The following is a 13514-nucleotide window of genomic DNA, read 5'->3' on the forward strand; positions in this document are numbered from 1 at the left end:
AGGCCACACCCCCCTGATGTAGCCAATCCTCCTGGAGCTTGCAGTAGGCCCTGTACGAAGAGCCCTGTAAGGAATTCTAGCAGGACCTCCTTTGCATATTAGGCCACACACCCCTGATGTAGCCAATCCTCCAGGAGCTTCCAGTAGGCCCTGTACTAAGAGCCCTGTAAGGAATTCTAGCAGGACCTCCTTTGCCTATTAGGCCACACACCCCTGATGTAGCCAATCCTCCCAAAGCTTATAGTAGGCGGTGTACAAAGAGCCCTGTAAGGAATTCTAGCAGGACCTCCTTTGCATATTAGGCCGCACCCCCCTGATGTAGCCAATCCTCCTGGATCTTGCAGCAGGCCCTGTACTGAGAGCCCTGTAAGGAATTCTAGCAGGACCTCCTTTGCATATTAGGCCACACACCCCTGATGTAGCCAATCCTCCTGGAGCTTCCAGTAGGCCCTGTACTGAGAGCCCTGTAAGGAATTCTAGCAGGACCTCCTTTGCATATTAGGCCACACACTCCTGATGTAGCCAATCCTCCTGGAGCTTCCAGTAGGCCCTGTAAGAAGAGCCCTGTAAGGAATTCTAGCAGGACCTCCTTTGCATATTAGGCCACACACCCCTGATGCAGCCAATCCTCCTGGAGCTTACAGTACCCTGTACTTAGAGCCCTGTAAGGAATTCTAGCAGGACCTCCTTTGCATATTAGGCCACACACCCCTGATGTAGCCAATCCTCCTGGAGCTTCCAGTACGCCCTCTACGAAGAGCCCTGTAAGGAATTCTAGCAGGACCTCCTTTGCATATTAGGCCGCACCCCCCTGATGTAGCCAATCCTCCTGGAGCTTCCAGTAGGCCCTGTACTGAGAGCCCTGTAAGGAATTCTAGCAGGACCTCCTTTGCATATTAGGCCACACACCCCTGATGTAGCCAATCCTCCTGGAGCTTCCAGCAGGCCCTGTACTTAGAGCCCTGTAAGGAATTCTAGCAGGACCTCCTTTGCATATTAGGCCCCACCCCCTTGATGTAGCCAATCCTCCTGGAGCTTCCAGTAGGCCCTGTAAGAAGAGCCCTGTAAGGAATTCTAGCAGGACCTCCTTTGCATATTAGGCCACACCCACCCCTGATGTAGCCAATCCTCCTGGAGCTTCCAGTAGGCCCTGTACTGAGAGCCCTGTAAGGAATTCTAGCAGGACCTCCTTTGCATATTAGGCCACACACCCCTGATGCAGCCAATCCTCCAAGAGCTTACAGGGCTCTTAGGATAGGGGCTGTTGCAAGCTCCAGGAAGATTGGCTACATCGCAGGCCTAATATGCAAAGGAGTTCCTGCTACAAAAAAAGCACTGATTATTTGTGAAATTTGGCGGCTGGTGTAGAAGACGACTGCAGATTTATACCCTGCCCTTCTCTCTGAATCAGAGTCTCAGAGCGGCTTGCAGTCTCCTGTGTCTTCTCCGCCTACAACAGACGCCCTGTGAGGTGGGTGGGGCTGAGAGGGCTCTCACAGCAGCTGCCCTTTCAAGGACAACCTCTGCCAGAGCTATGGCTGACCCAAGGCCATTCCAGTAGCTGCAAGTGGAGGAGTGGGGAATCAAACCCAGTTCTCTCAGATAAGAGTCCACACACTTAACCACTACACCAAACTGGCTCTCCTTTACCTCACCAAACAATCTCCTTTCCCTTCCTCCCCCCACAACAGACACCCTGCCCCCTTGTTATCCTCACTACAACTTTCTGAGATAGGCAGTTGAAGAAGGAGAAGTGGCTTACAATCTCCTTTCCCTTCCTCCCCCACAACAAACACCCTGGTCGTTTTCGCACTCACTTCCAGCCGGCGCGACCCCCTCTTCACCGCGCAGGATCTGCGCGGATTTCGCACTAAATGCCGTGGAGCAGCCTTTTGCGCTGGAAACTCCCGTCGCAAAAGCCGCTCAAACGTAAATTGCCAAAAAGCAGTTTGGCGTTTGCGTGGCTTTTGTGACGGGAGTTTCCGGCGCAAAAGGCTGCTCCGCGGCATTTAGTGCGAAATCCGCGTAGATCCTGTGCGGTGAAGAGGGGGGTCGCGCCGGCTGGAGGTGAGTGCGAAAACGACCCCTGTGAGGTGGGTGGGGCAGAGAGAGCTCTCCCAGCAGCTGCCCTTTCAAGGACAACCTCTGCCAGAGCTACGGCTGACCCAAGGCCATTCCAGCAGCTGCAAGCGGAGGAGTGGGGAATCAAACCCGGTTCTCTCAGATAAGAGTCCGCGCACTTAACCACTACACCAAACTGGCTCTCTATCATGGATCAAGGTATCATGGAATCTGTGGTTTTCTCCTGTTCTACTTGTCCGTAGCCTCTCTTGGGTTGGCTGGAGATCTCCTGGGATTACAACTGACCTCCACAGTTGTGAAAGAGATCAGTTCCCCTGCAGAAAACGGCTGCTTCGGAAGGTGGGTTCGAGTGCATTATCCCCCTCTGAGGTCCAGCCCCTCTCCAAACCCCGCCTTCTTCAGGCTCCACCCCCCCCCCAAAAAAACCTCCTGGTATTTCTCAACCTGGATCTGGTAACCTAGAGGCAGGTTAGGCTGAGAGTGTGTGACTGGTTCAAGGTCACCCAGCGAGCTTCCATGGACCAAGATTTGAACCTGAGTCTCCCAAGATTCTCGTCTGGCCCTCTGAACCGCCGTGCAGCGCTGGTACTCCAGTGGCAAAACAGGAAGAGGAAGTCAAGATTCCTTCACGCTGATTGTGGCCTACTTCGTGACCCACTGTGGGTTCCTCTTTGTGGATTTCTATGTGGAGGATTTTATAGTTGGGACAAGAGGTTGTGCCTGGTCCCTTCCAACTCTATGATTCTAGGGCAGGGGTGGCCAACGGTAGCTCTCCAGATTTTTTTTGCCTACAACTCCCATCAGCCCCAGCCAGCATGGCCAATGGCTGGGGCTGATGGGAGTTGGAGGCCAAAAAACATCTGGAGAACTACCGTTGGCCACCCCTGTCCTAGGGCATGTATAGAGAAAGGGACAGAGGATTTGTGTTTTGCCTATTTCTTTTGGATACCTTGATCCATCTGGTGCTGTGCTGAACATTTGCTTGTGGACATTTTCTTTTTAATAAATACTTTGAACATATGAACATATGGGGTTTGATTCCCCACTCCTCCACTTGCACCTGATGGAATGGCCTTGGGTCAGCCATAGCTCTTGCAGAGTTGTCCTTGAAAGGACAGCTTCTGGGAGAGCCCTCCCAGCTCCACCCACCTCACAGGGTGTCTGTTGTGGGGGGATAAGATACAGGAGCTTGTAAGCTGCTCTGAGTCTCTGATTCAGTCTTCTTCTACTACTACTACTACTGAATCAGACCCTCGGTCCATCAAAGTCAGTATTGTCTACTCAGACTGGCCGCAGCTCTCCAGGGTTTCAAGCTGAGGTTTTTCACACCTACTTGCCTGGACCCTTTTTAGTTGGAGATGCTGGGGATTGAACCGGGGACCTTCTGCTTACCAAGCAGATGCTCCACCATTGAGCCACCGTCCCTCACCTTTATAACTTTTGATGCTGGGAGTGGTTCTCTGTACCACATAAACCTCCACTGTCTCAGACTTGCTATTTTTAAAAGGGGTGTCAGGAGGGAGAAGGCAGGCAGTTGGCAAGGGCCTATTCCTCCAGGGGAGCGCGAGGCAAAAAACTATTCTTCTGGTGACCAGAGGCTGGGCAGTTGGAGACGCAAGAGGCAAAGCCGTAGAGCTTGGAAGCGAAGCTGGGCTTCTCTGTCCTGTTGTTGGGCCTCCAGAGGAACTGGCTGGCCACTGTAAGACACAGGATGCAGGAGTAGACGGACCACTGGTCCGATCCAGCAGGGCTCTTCTGAGGTTCTTATGAAGGCCTTGGCCTCTCTGCCCTGTTGTTGGCCATCCAGAGGAACTGATTGACCAATGTGTGAGACAGGATGCTGGAATAGATGGACCACTGGTCTGATCCAGCAGGACTCTTCTGATGTTCTGATGAAAGCCTCAGCCTCTCTACCCTGTTTTTGGCCGTCCAGAGGAACTGTCTGGCCACTGTGTAACACAGGATGCTGGATTAGATGGACTGTCACTGGTCTGATCCAGCAGGGCTCTTCTGGTGTTCTAATGAAGACCTCAACCTCTGTGCCCTGTTGTTGGCCCTCCAGAGGAACTGGTTGGTCACTGTGGGAGACAGAATGCTGGACTAGATGGACTATTGGTCTGATCCAGCAGGGCTCTTCTGATGTTCTTAGGAAGGCCTCGGCCTCTCTGCCCTGTTGTTGGTCCTCCAGAGGAACTGGCTGGCCACTATGTGAGACAGGAGGCTGGACTAGATGGACCACTGTACTGATCCAGCAGGGCTCTTCTGATGTTCTTAGGAAGGCCTCGGACTCTCTGCCCTGTTGTTGGCCCTCCAGGGGAACTGGTTGGCCACTATGTGAGACAGGAGGCTGGACTAGATGGACTATTGGTCTGATCCAGCAGGGCTCTTCTGATGTTCTTAGGAAGGCCTCAGCCTCTCTGCCCTGTTGTCGGCCCTCCAGAAGAAGTGCTTGGCCACTGTGTGAGACAGGAGGCTGGACTAGATGGACTACTGGTCTGATCTAGCAGGGCTTATGTCATTTGTTCTTACTGATAATAATGAACCTCATAGCAGAAGGCAATCCTTGGCCTCAGAGGAGTTCCAATTGCAGCCAGCAATCTGCCCTGCAAAGAAGGATTTCCTCCCCTCTCACCGGTGGGGGAGTCGTCATTTGCTCTGACCCTTTGTGTCCGGCCGTGCGTAGCCAGCCTCTTGCCAAAACATCAGAAACGACACTACCGACACTACCGTGGGAAAAAAAGGAACCGGCAGCCAATGGCCCATCCAGTCCAACGTTAATCTGGCAGCCGTGAGCGAATAAGAGTTTTCATTAACGCTCGATAAAGGGAAGCCGAATCGAATCCTCGGGGGCCACAAAATCATTACCTGAGCCGTACTTTTCTCCCAGCACGCCCGCCTCAGAATGGCGATCAGACGACTCAACTTAGAAGGTGGCCTAATTTTTGAAACCGGTCTCCTCTGCACGGGTGTGTTTTTACAAAAGGGACATAGGGGCAGGATCCGGACCGCCGGCTTGGGGCGGCAGCGTGCCACCCCGGAAGTGAGCCAGCCAGACCTCGAAGGAGTGTCCCCAATGCTCAGGCGCTTGAGCTGCCGCTTTTCTGGTGTTCCCCAGGCATTCAGACAGCTGGGAAGGTGCCTTGGAAACGCTCCTCCGATTTGAGGTGCGACTGGGATGAACATATGAAGCTGCCTTCTACTGTATCAGACCCTCCCGGGTGCATCAAAGTCAGTCTTGTCTACTCAGACTGGCAGCAGCTCTCCACGGTCTCAAGCTGAGGTTTTTTCACACCTATTTGCCTGGGCTATTTTTAGTTGGGAGATGCCGGGGTTTGAACCTGGGACCTTCTGCTTGCCAAGCAGATGCTCTACCGCTGAGCCACCGTCCCTCTCCTGCTCTCCAGGGTCTCAAGCTGAGGTTTTTCACACCTTTTGCCTGGACCCTTTTTAGTTGGAGATGCCGGGGATTGAACCTGGGACCTTCTGCTTACCAAGCAGATGCTCTACCACTGAGCCACCGTCCCTCCCTTGCTCTCCAGGGTCCCAAGAGGAGGTTTTTCACACCTATTTGCCTGGGCCGTTTTTAGTTGGGAGATTCCGGGGATTGAACCTGGGACCTTCTGCTTGCCAAGCAGATGCTCTACCGCTGAGCCACCGTCCCTCCCCTAAGGTAGTCCCCTGCGCAAGTACCAGTCGTTTCCGAGTCTGAAGTGACGTTGCATGATGATGTTTTCATGGCAGACTTTTTTAGGGGGTGGCCTTCCATCCTTCCGAGGTCGGTCAAATGAGTCCCCAGCTTGCTGTGGGGGAAGTGTAGAGGACTGGGGAAGGCAATGGCAAACCACCCCGTAAAAAGTCTGCCGCGAAAACGTCACCCCAGAGTCAGAAATGACTGGGGCTTGCACAGGGGACCTTTCCTTTTTCCTTGCCATTGTCTTCCCCAGTCATTTTCCTTGCCATTGCCTTCCCCAGGCAAATAGGTGTGAAAAAACCTCAGCTTGAAACCCTGGAGAGCTGCTGCCAGTCTGAGTAGACAAGACTGACTTTGATGGACCCAGGAGGGTCTGATACAGTAGAAGGCAGCTTCATATGTTCATCCCAGTCGCAACTCAAATCGGAGGAGCGTTTCCAAGGCATCTTCCCAGCTGTCTGAATGCCTGGGGAACAAGCTGGGGACTCGTTTTACCGACCTCGGAAGGATGGAAGGCTGTCAGCCTCAAGCCAGCGACCTGAACCCAGCTTCCGCCGGGATCGAACTCAGGCTGTGAGCAGAGAGCTCGGACTGCAGTGCTGCAGCTTTACCACTCTGCGCCACGGGGCTCCCACGGGGATGCCTACAGATGGGGTGAATGCGGGAGTGGGATGGCAAGCAGCTGTGTGCGTTCGGGCGCATTTTCTTTTTAATCCACCCGGGGTCCCATCTCTGTGCCGACTTAAACTGCCGGTCTGGACTCGGCCAGAGAGTAAGACAGTGAGAGGACCTACCTTATACAGCGCCGAAGTCGAGGCGGATCCGACAGCGTAGGCCACACCGAGAATGGACTCGCCAGGATAGCCGTCGACGTACGCCATCATCACGATCCCAGTGATGGCCATTATTGCAGCCACGATCTACGTTACCCAAAAGCAAAGATATGTAAATGCCGCTTGGTTATTCGGGAAAGAAGGCCGATGCACGTGTAGGACTTTTCTTCTGGTTTGCTCTATGGAGGGGTTTGCCAGTGTCATGAGCCCTGTCGAGGGGGAGCTGGAAGGGTTAACAGACCAGGAAGACTTGCCAGCCAGTTCCTCAGCCGAAAAACCAGCAGCTGGCCCATCAATCACTCTCCCCACATTCCAGGCACCAGTGCCGGCTGTTGACACTCAATCTCCTCCAAGCTCTCCCCCTCCCATCTCAAGAGTTCGAAGCAGGGTCTGGAAAGAACTTTCAGAGCAAAGACATGAGGCACGCCGAGGCTTCAGATCTCTCAGCCCTGAGTTCTAGCGGAGTTGCTGCCACCCAGGGAGCAGGCTGATTGAGGCTCCCATATAACTCCCTGCTAACCTTGTGGAAGCGACAAGTCTATTCTCTGGCTTAACCTGGTAACCTTGTGGAAGCAACAACTCTATTCTCTGGCTTGACCTGGTAACCTTGTGGAAGCAACAACTCTATTCTCTGGCTTGCATCCACGCTCCTTCCTGATCCTGACCTGCTTGAATTCCTTGGCACCCTGACCTTGTGGCTTTTGGACATTGACTTCTGATTCCGGTTTGTGATTCTGCATTGGTGACTTGGCTCCTGCTTGACTTCCTGGAGAGCCAGTTCGGTGTAGTGATTAAGTGCGCAGACTCTTATCTGGGAGAGCCGGGTTTGATTCCCCACTCCTCCACTTAGACCTGCTAGCATGGCCTTGGGTCAGCCATAGCTCTGGTAGGAGTTGTCCTTGAAAGGGCAGCTGCTGTGAGAGCCCTCTCCAGCCCCACCCACCTCACAGGGTGTCTGTTGTGGGGGAGGAAGGGAAAGGAGATTGTAGGCCGCTCTGAGACTCTGTCCTTGAAAGGGCAGCTGCTGTGAGAGCCCTCTCCAGCCCCACCCACCTCACAGGGTGTCTGTTGTGGGGGAGGAAGGGAAAGGAGATTGTAGGCCGCTCTGAGACTCTGTCCTTGAAAGGGCAGCTGCTGTGAGAGCCCTCTCCAGCCCCACCCACCTCACAGGGTGTCTGTTGTGGGGGAGGAAGGTAAAGGAGATTGTGAGCCGCTCTGAGACTCTTCAGAGTGGAGGGCGGGATATAAATCCAATATCTTCTTCTTCTTCTTCCTGGACTTTGACCTTGGACTGGCTTTGGACTCCTGCCTGCCTGTGCCCTGAGAACATGACAGCCAGCTTCTTGGTGGGTCCCGGAGATCTTCCAGAATGGCAATCCCCTACCATGACATCGTTTTTGGTTGAAATCCCAGAAGTGATGTCACAGGCTACTGTGACACTCTAGGAGTTGAACAAATCTCTATAGCAAAGACCATAGAGATTGGTGAAATTCGACAGAAATCATTTCCCCCGGAGAAAATGGCTGCTTTTGAGGGTGGACTCTAGGGCAGGGTTGTCAAACTCCTTTGTTATGGGGCTCGGATCTGACATAAATGAGTCTTCATTGGGCCGGGCTATGTTGGGCTGGGCCGTACGTGTCCCTATTTAAGCTTAGGTAGCAGAGATATAAATTTTATAAAGGCCACAGGCAAACACAAAGATTTTCTCTTTAAAAAACTTAAACATAAAACATGCTTAAAACATTAGCACTCAGTTTTAAAGATGCTTTTGTTGTATTTCTCTCATGGGATCCAGGGAACTGGGCAAAGGAAGCTCTGGCTCTTTCCTTCCTTCCCCAGGGGACCAGGAGGGGGAGGAACCTCAGCCAACAGAAGGAAGAGAGGCTTGGCTCAGCAGCTCTGCTGTGGGATTGAGAGAGCTTGGCAAAGCAAGCTCTGCCTCCTCCCTTCCTCCCCAAGGAGCCTCATCCAATGGAGAAAACAGAGGTTTTGCTCTGCAGCTCCTGTGCGATTGAGCAAGCCTTGCCAAGCAAGCTGTGACGCAGAAGGAAGCAAGAGAGAGGGAGAAGGAAGCCGACGACAGCCAGTTGCTCGGGGGCCTGATAGGAGCCCTCCGGGGGCCTGATTTGGCCCGAGCCCCACGTTTGACACCCCTGCTCTAGGGCGTTATGTCCTGCTGAGGTCCCTCCCCTCCCCAAACCCCACCTTCCCCAGTCTCCACCCCCCACATCTCCAGGAATTTCCCAATCCAGCCACTCTCCCCTTTAAGAACCAGATCTGTAGATACTACACACCTGTCAGGATTGGATCCTGCCAGTCTCCCAAGGGCCCCATGGGCTATCGAGTCGTTCCCAGATTCAGTTCAGATGTGCTGGTTCTTAGCTTCGAATCCCTGCATCGTTTGGGGCACCTGATTGGGACTACCTCCTCCCGCTAGGGTTGGACTAGATGACCCTGGGGGGTCCCTTCCAACTCTGTGATTCTAGGATCTGCTTCAGTGGTTATTATCTTTTTTCAGGGTGAGGTGAATGGCTGTTCTGGCCAGGGCGTGTTCCATCGCACTGACTAAAATGATGGAATATCTCCTCGTACTATCCCCTACTGAATTTTCTGGGCGCAGAGCAGGGGTCACTGGGGGTGGGGGGAGGTATTTGTGAATGTCCTGTATCATGTGGGGAGTTGGACTAGATGACCATGGAGGTTCCTTCCAGTTCTGTGATTCTAATATATTCGTATCTAACCCTTCCCCTCGGAGTTCCTCAGAAAGACATATTCCCTATCCCCTTGTTATCCTCATGACAACTTTCTGAGATAGCCAGTTGAAATCTCCTAGTTATCCCCGGGCCAAAAGAAGCCCGCTTAAAATCCACCAGGGACCGGGCCTTTTCTGTCATGGCCCCCTCCTGGTGGAACCAGCTGCCGGAAGAGGTGAGGGCCCTGCGGGACCTTGCCCAGTTCCGCAGGGCCTGTAAGACAACCCTCTTCCGGCTGGCCTATGACTAGCTGGTACAAGAAACAAGAAATCAGGTGTAGCTATAATAGAGGTTACTGTCCCTAATGTCTTAAATATTTAAATGGTTTAAATGCTTTAAATGTTTTAAAATTTTAAATGTATTAATTATTTTAACTGTTTTATGCTTAAACTGTATTTATGTGGAACTTTGTGCTGTGAGCCGCCCTGAGCCACTTGTTGGGAAGGGCGGGATAGAAATTATAAAATAAATAAATAAATAAATAAATATGAAGGAGAAGACCGCAGATTTATACCCTGCCCTTCTCTCTGAATCAGAGTCTCAGAGCGGCTTACAGTCTCCTATATCTTTTCCCCCCACAACAGACACCCTGTGAGGTGGGTGGGGCTGAGAGGGCTCTGACAGCAGCTGCCCTTCCAAGGACAGAGTCTCAGAGCAGCCTACAATCTCCTTTCCCTTCCTCCCCCACAACAGACACCCTGTGAGGTGGGTGGGGCTGGAAAGGGCTCTCCCAGCAGCTGCCCTTTCAAGGACAGTCTCAGAACGGCTTACAATCTCCTTTCCCTTCCTCCCCCACAACAAACACCCTGTGAAGTGGGTGAGGCTGAGAGAGTTCTCCCAGAAGCTGCCCTTTCAAGGACAGGTCTGCGAGAGCTACGGCTGACCCAAGGCCATCCCAGCAGCTGCAAGGGGAGGAGTGGGGAATCAAACCCGGTTTTCCCAGATGGGAGTCTGCACACTTAACCACTACACCAAACTGGAACCAGAGCGAGACTGGCCCAAAGTCCCCCAGCCAGTTTCAAGGCAGAAGGGCACAGACAGGTCTCCCACTCGCACTGCCAATCCATGACACCCAACCTTCTGCCTTGCAGGGAACCTGGTGGCTTTTCTTCTTTTCTTATCTGCCCATGATTTCCCCCCAGTTTAGTTTTCTTATATTTTGTACTGCTCACCGCGGATCATCTCCTTACGCTGGATAGTTAAGGGTCTCGTTGTATGTAACTTATGAAATCATTCATTCGCAGCCCTACGGCTGCTATTTAATATTTTAAGACATGGAACGGATTCTCATTGATGCTGTTGTTGGCCTCTTTTCTTAAGGAATAATAAAATATTGGGAACCCAGACCGATTTCGCACTCACCTTACGCCGCTCTCACGTTCGTCTTCTCAGCGCAGCATCCTCCCGATTTCCCACTCTCTGCATCAAGGATCGGCGTTTCACACGCAGCAAACAGAAATCCCTAAAAACTAGTTTCCGTTGGCTGTGCGAAAACGCCGATCCTTGCTGCAGCCCCGGGGCAGAGAGTGGGAAATCGAAAGGAAGCCGCCCTGAGAAGACGAACGTGAGAGCGGCGTAAGGTGAGTGTGCAATCCGTCCCATTGTTCTTTGTATTTACAGTGGTATTAGATCACAGCTTGTATCCAACCACGCTGCTTGGCGAAACTAAAAGCTTTTCTCTGGCCAAAGAAGGAAGGCTTCCAATTCGGCTGCGTGGTGTGGTGGGATACGACCCCTTGTGCTGATGGCAAAAATTGCTGTCCACAGGCTTGCTTGCTTATGTATGTATGTAGGACTTTTTTTGTAGCAGGAACTCCTTTGCATATTAGGCCACACTCCCCTGATGCAGCCAATCTTCCAAGAGCTCACAGGGCTCTTAGCACAGGGTCTACTGTAAGCTCCAGGAGGATAAGAGCATAAGAGAACATAAGAGAAGCCATGTTGGATCAGGCCAGTGGCTTCAACACTCTGTGTCACACAGTGGCCAAAAATTTTTTATATATATACACACACACAAACATATATATATATATATAACCCTTCTTCATAGGGAAAGTGTTCCAGCCTTTTAATCATTCTAGTTGCCCTTTTCTGCACTTTTCCCAATGCTATATCCTTTTTGAGGTGCGATGACTAGAATTGCACACAGTATTCCAAATGAGACCGGGCCATCGATTTATACAGGGGCATTATGATACTGGCTGATTTGTTTTCGATTACCTTCCTAATAATTCCCAGCATGCAGAGGAGTTCCTGCTACAAAAAAGCCCTGCCACACACCTATGTAGCCAATCTTAGTACAGGGCCTACTGTAAGCTCCAAGAGGATTGGCTGCATCAGGGGGTGTGGCCTAATATGCAAAGGAGGTCCTGCTAGAATTCCTTACAGGGCTCTTAGTACACGGCCTACTGGAAGCTCCAGGGGGATTGGCTACATCAGGAGGGTGTGTCCTAATATGCAAAGGAGGTCCTGCTAGAATTCCTTACAGGGCTCTAAGTACAGGGCCTGCTGGAAGCTCCAGGAGGATTGGCTACATCAGGGGTGTGTGGCCTAATATGCAAAGGAGGTCCTGCTAGAATTCCTTACAGGGCTCTAAGTACAGGGCCTACTGGAAGCTCCAGGAGGATTGGCTGCATCAGGGGTGTGTGGCCTAATATGCAAAGGAGGTCCTGCTAGAATTCCTTACAGGGCTCTTCGTACAGGGCCTGCTGTAAGCTCCGAGTAGATTGGCTGCATCAGGGGTGTGTGGCCTAATATGCAAAGGAATTCCTGCTACAAAAAGAGTCCTGTATGTATGTATTTATGTATGTATGTATGTTAATTTCTATTCTGCCCTATCCCACAGGATGGGCTCAGGGCGCAGAGTACAACAAGCGTGAACAGGTCACAATAAAAGCACAGGCAATTAACGACAAATTTAAGCAATTAAAGCGATAAAAACAGTAAAACAATTAAAAGCTCTTCCTTTCGGGCAGTAGACAAACTAGTCGGACCATAACACAGACCAAGCTGGAACCAATGATACATCAGTAGGCCCAAGAAAAGATGGGAGACTGCGACAAGGGAGGCCAGACTTGACGTACCATGGACACCCGCTGCCTCACTCAAAGGCCTGGAGAGACAGTTCCATTTTACAAGCCCCTGTGGTGAGTAGGTCAGGTAGGGCCCTGATCTCTAATGGGAGCATGTTGCACCAGGCCATTCTGTGCCCTCACTAAGGTTGCCTGCCAGGCAAGTGCGGAAGGGCAATCCCCCACCATGACATCATTTCTGGTTGAAATCCCAGAAGTGATATCACAGGCTACTGTGACACTCTAGGAACTGAACAAATTTCTATAGTAAAGACCATGGAGATTGGTGGAATCCCTAGAACGTTGTTGGGGACCGTGTGTGGCATTGCTTCCAGGAGTGTGCCCAGAAATGATGTCACAACTCTGACAATGCTGTTTTCCAGGGCTCAGTATACACCAGGGGTCCTCAAACTTTTTAAATAGGGGGCCAGTTCACTGTCCCTCAGACTGTTGGAGGGCCGGACTGCCGTTACTGTACAAGGCCGCGGGCCGTCAGTTCTCCATCTTCTGCATCTCTCTCCCTTCCCCACACCACACACCCCGGCCTGGGAACTCACCTCACCTCGGTATCGCCTCACACACTGTCTCCGCCGCCTCAGCCCAGTGCCGGAAGTGTGCGTTGCTAACGCGAGTTTAGGTCGAACATCACTTCCGGTCTGATTTTGCCATAACCCGGCGGGCCGCAGAAACGTCCTCAGCAGGCCGCATCTGGCCCGCGGGCTGTAGTTTGAGGACCCCTGGTATACACAGTCTTCCCTTCTCCCATTTTATCCTCACAACAACCTGGCGAGGTAGGCGAGGCTGAGAAAAGGTGACAAACCCAAGGTACAGTTGCCAACTCCAGGTTGGGAAATTCCTGGATATTTGACTGCGGAGCCTGGGAGAGGCAAGATTTGGGGAGGGGAGGGGCCTCAGCAGGGATATAACTTCCTTACAGCCCCACCCCTCCAAAGTGGCCATTTTCTCTGTGAAAACTGACCTCTGTTGTCTAGAGATCAATTATAATTCTGAGACCTCCAGGCTCCACCTGGAGTTTGGCAACACTATATCGAAGTCACCCAACAGGTCCCACAGCTGAGGGCCA

At 52.1% G+C, this 13514-nt stretch overlaps 1 protein-coding gene across 2 annotated transcripts in view; it reads right to left on the bottom strand.

Annotated features, from left to right (window-relative positions):
• Positions 1 to 13514, bottom strand: part of SLC35F4 (solute carrier family 35 member F4) — a 68175-nt gene that overhangs the window by 12129 nt on the left and 42532 nt on the right. For both annotated transcript variants that reach the window (XM_060263159.1, XM_060263158.1), the window contains exon 5: positions 6568 to 6693. In XM_060263159.1, coding sequence (XP_060119142.1) covers positions 6568 to 6693 — 126 coding nt within the window. The remainder of the gene's footprint in view (positions 1 to 6567; positions 6694 to 13514) is intronic.

Source organism: Heteronotia binoei, chromosome 21 (genome assembly GCF_032191835.1).
Source record: "Heteronotia binoei isolate CCM8104 ecotype False Entrance Well chromosome 21, APGP_CSIRO_Hbin_v1, whole genome shotgun sequence".
In the NCBI taxonomy this organism is placed as follows: domain Eukaryota; kingdom Metazoa; phylum Chordata; class Lepidosauria; order Squamata; family Gekkonidae; genus Heteronotia; species Heteronotia binoei.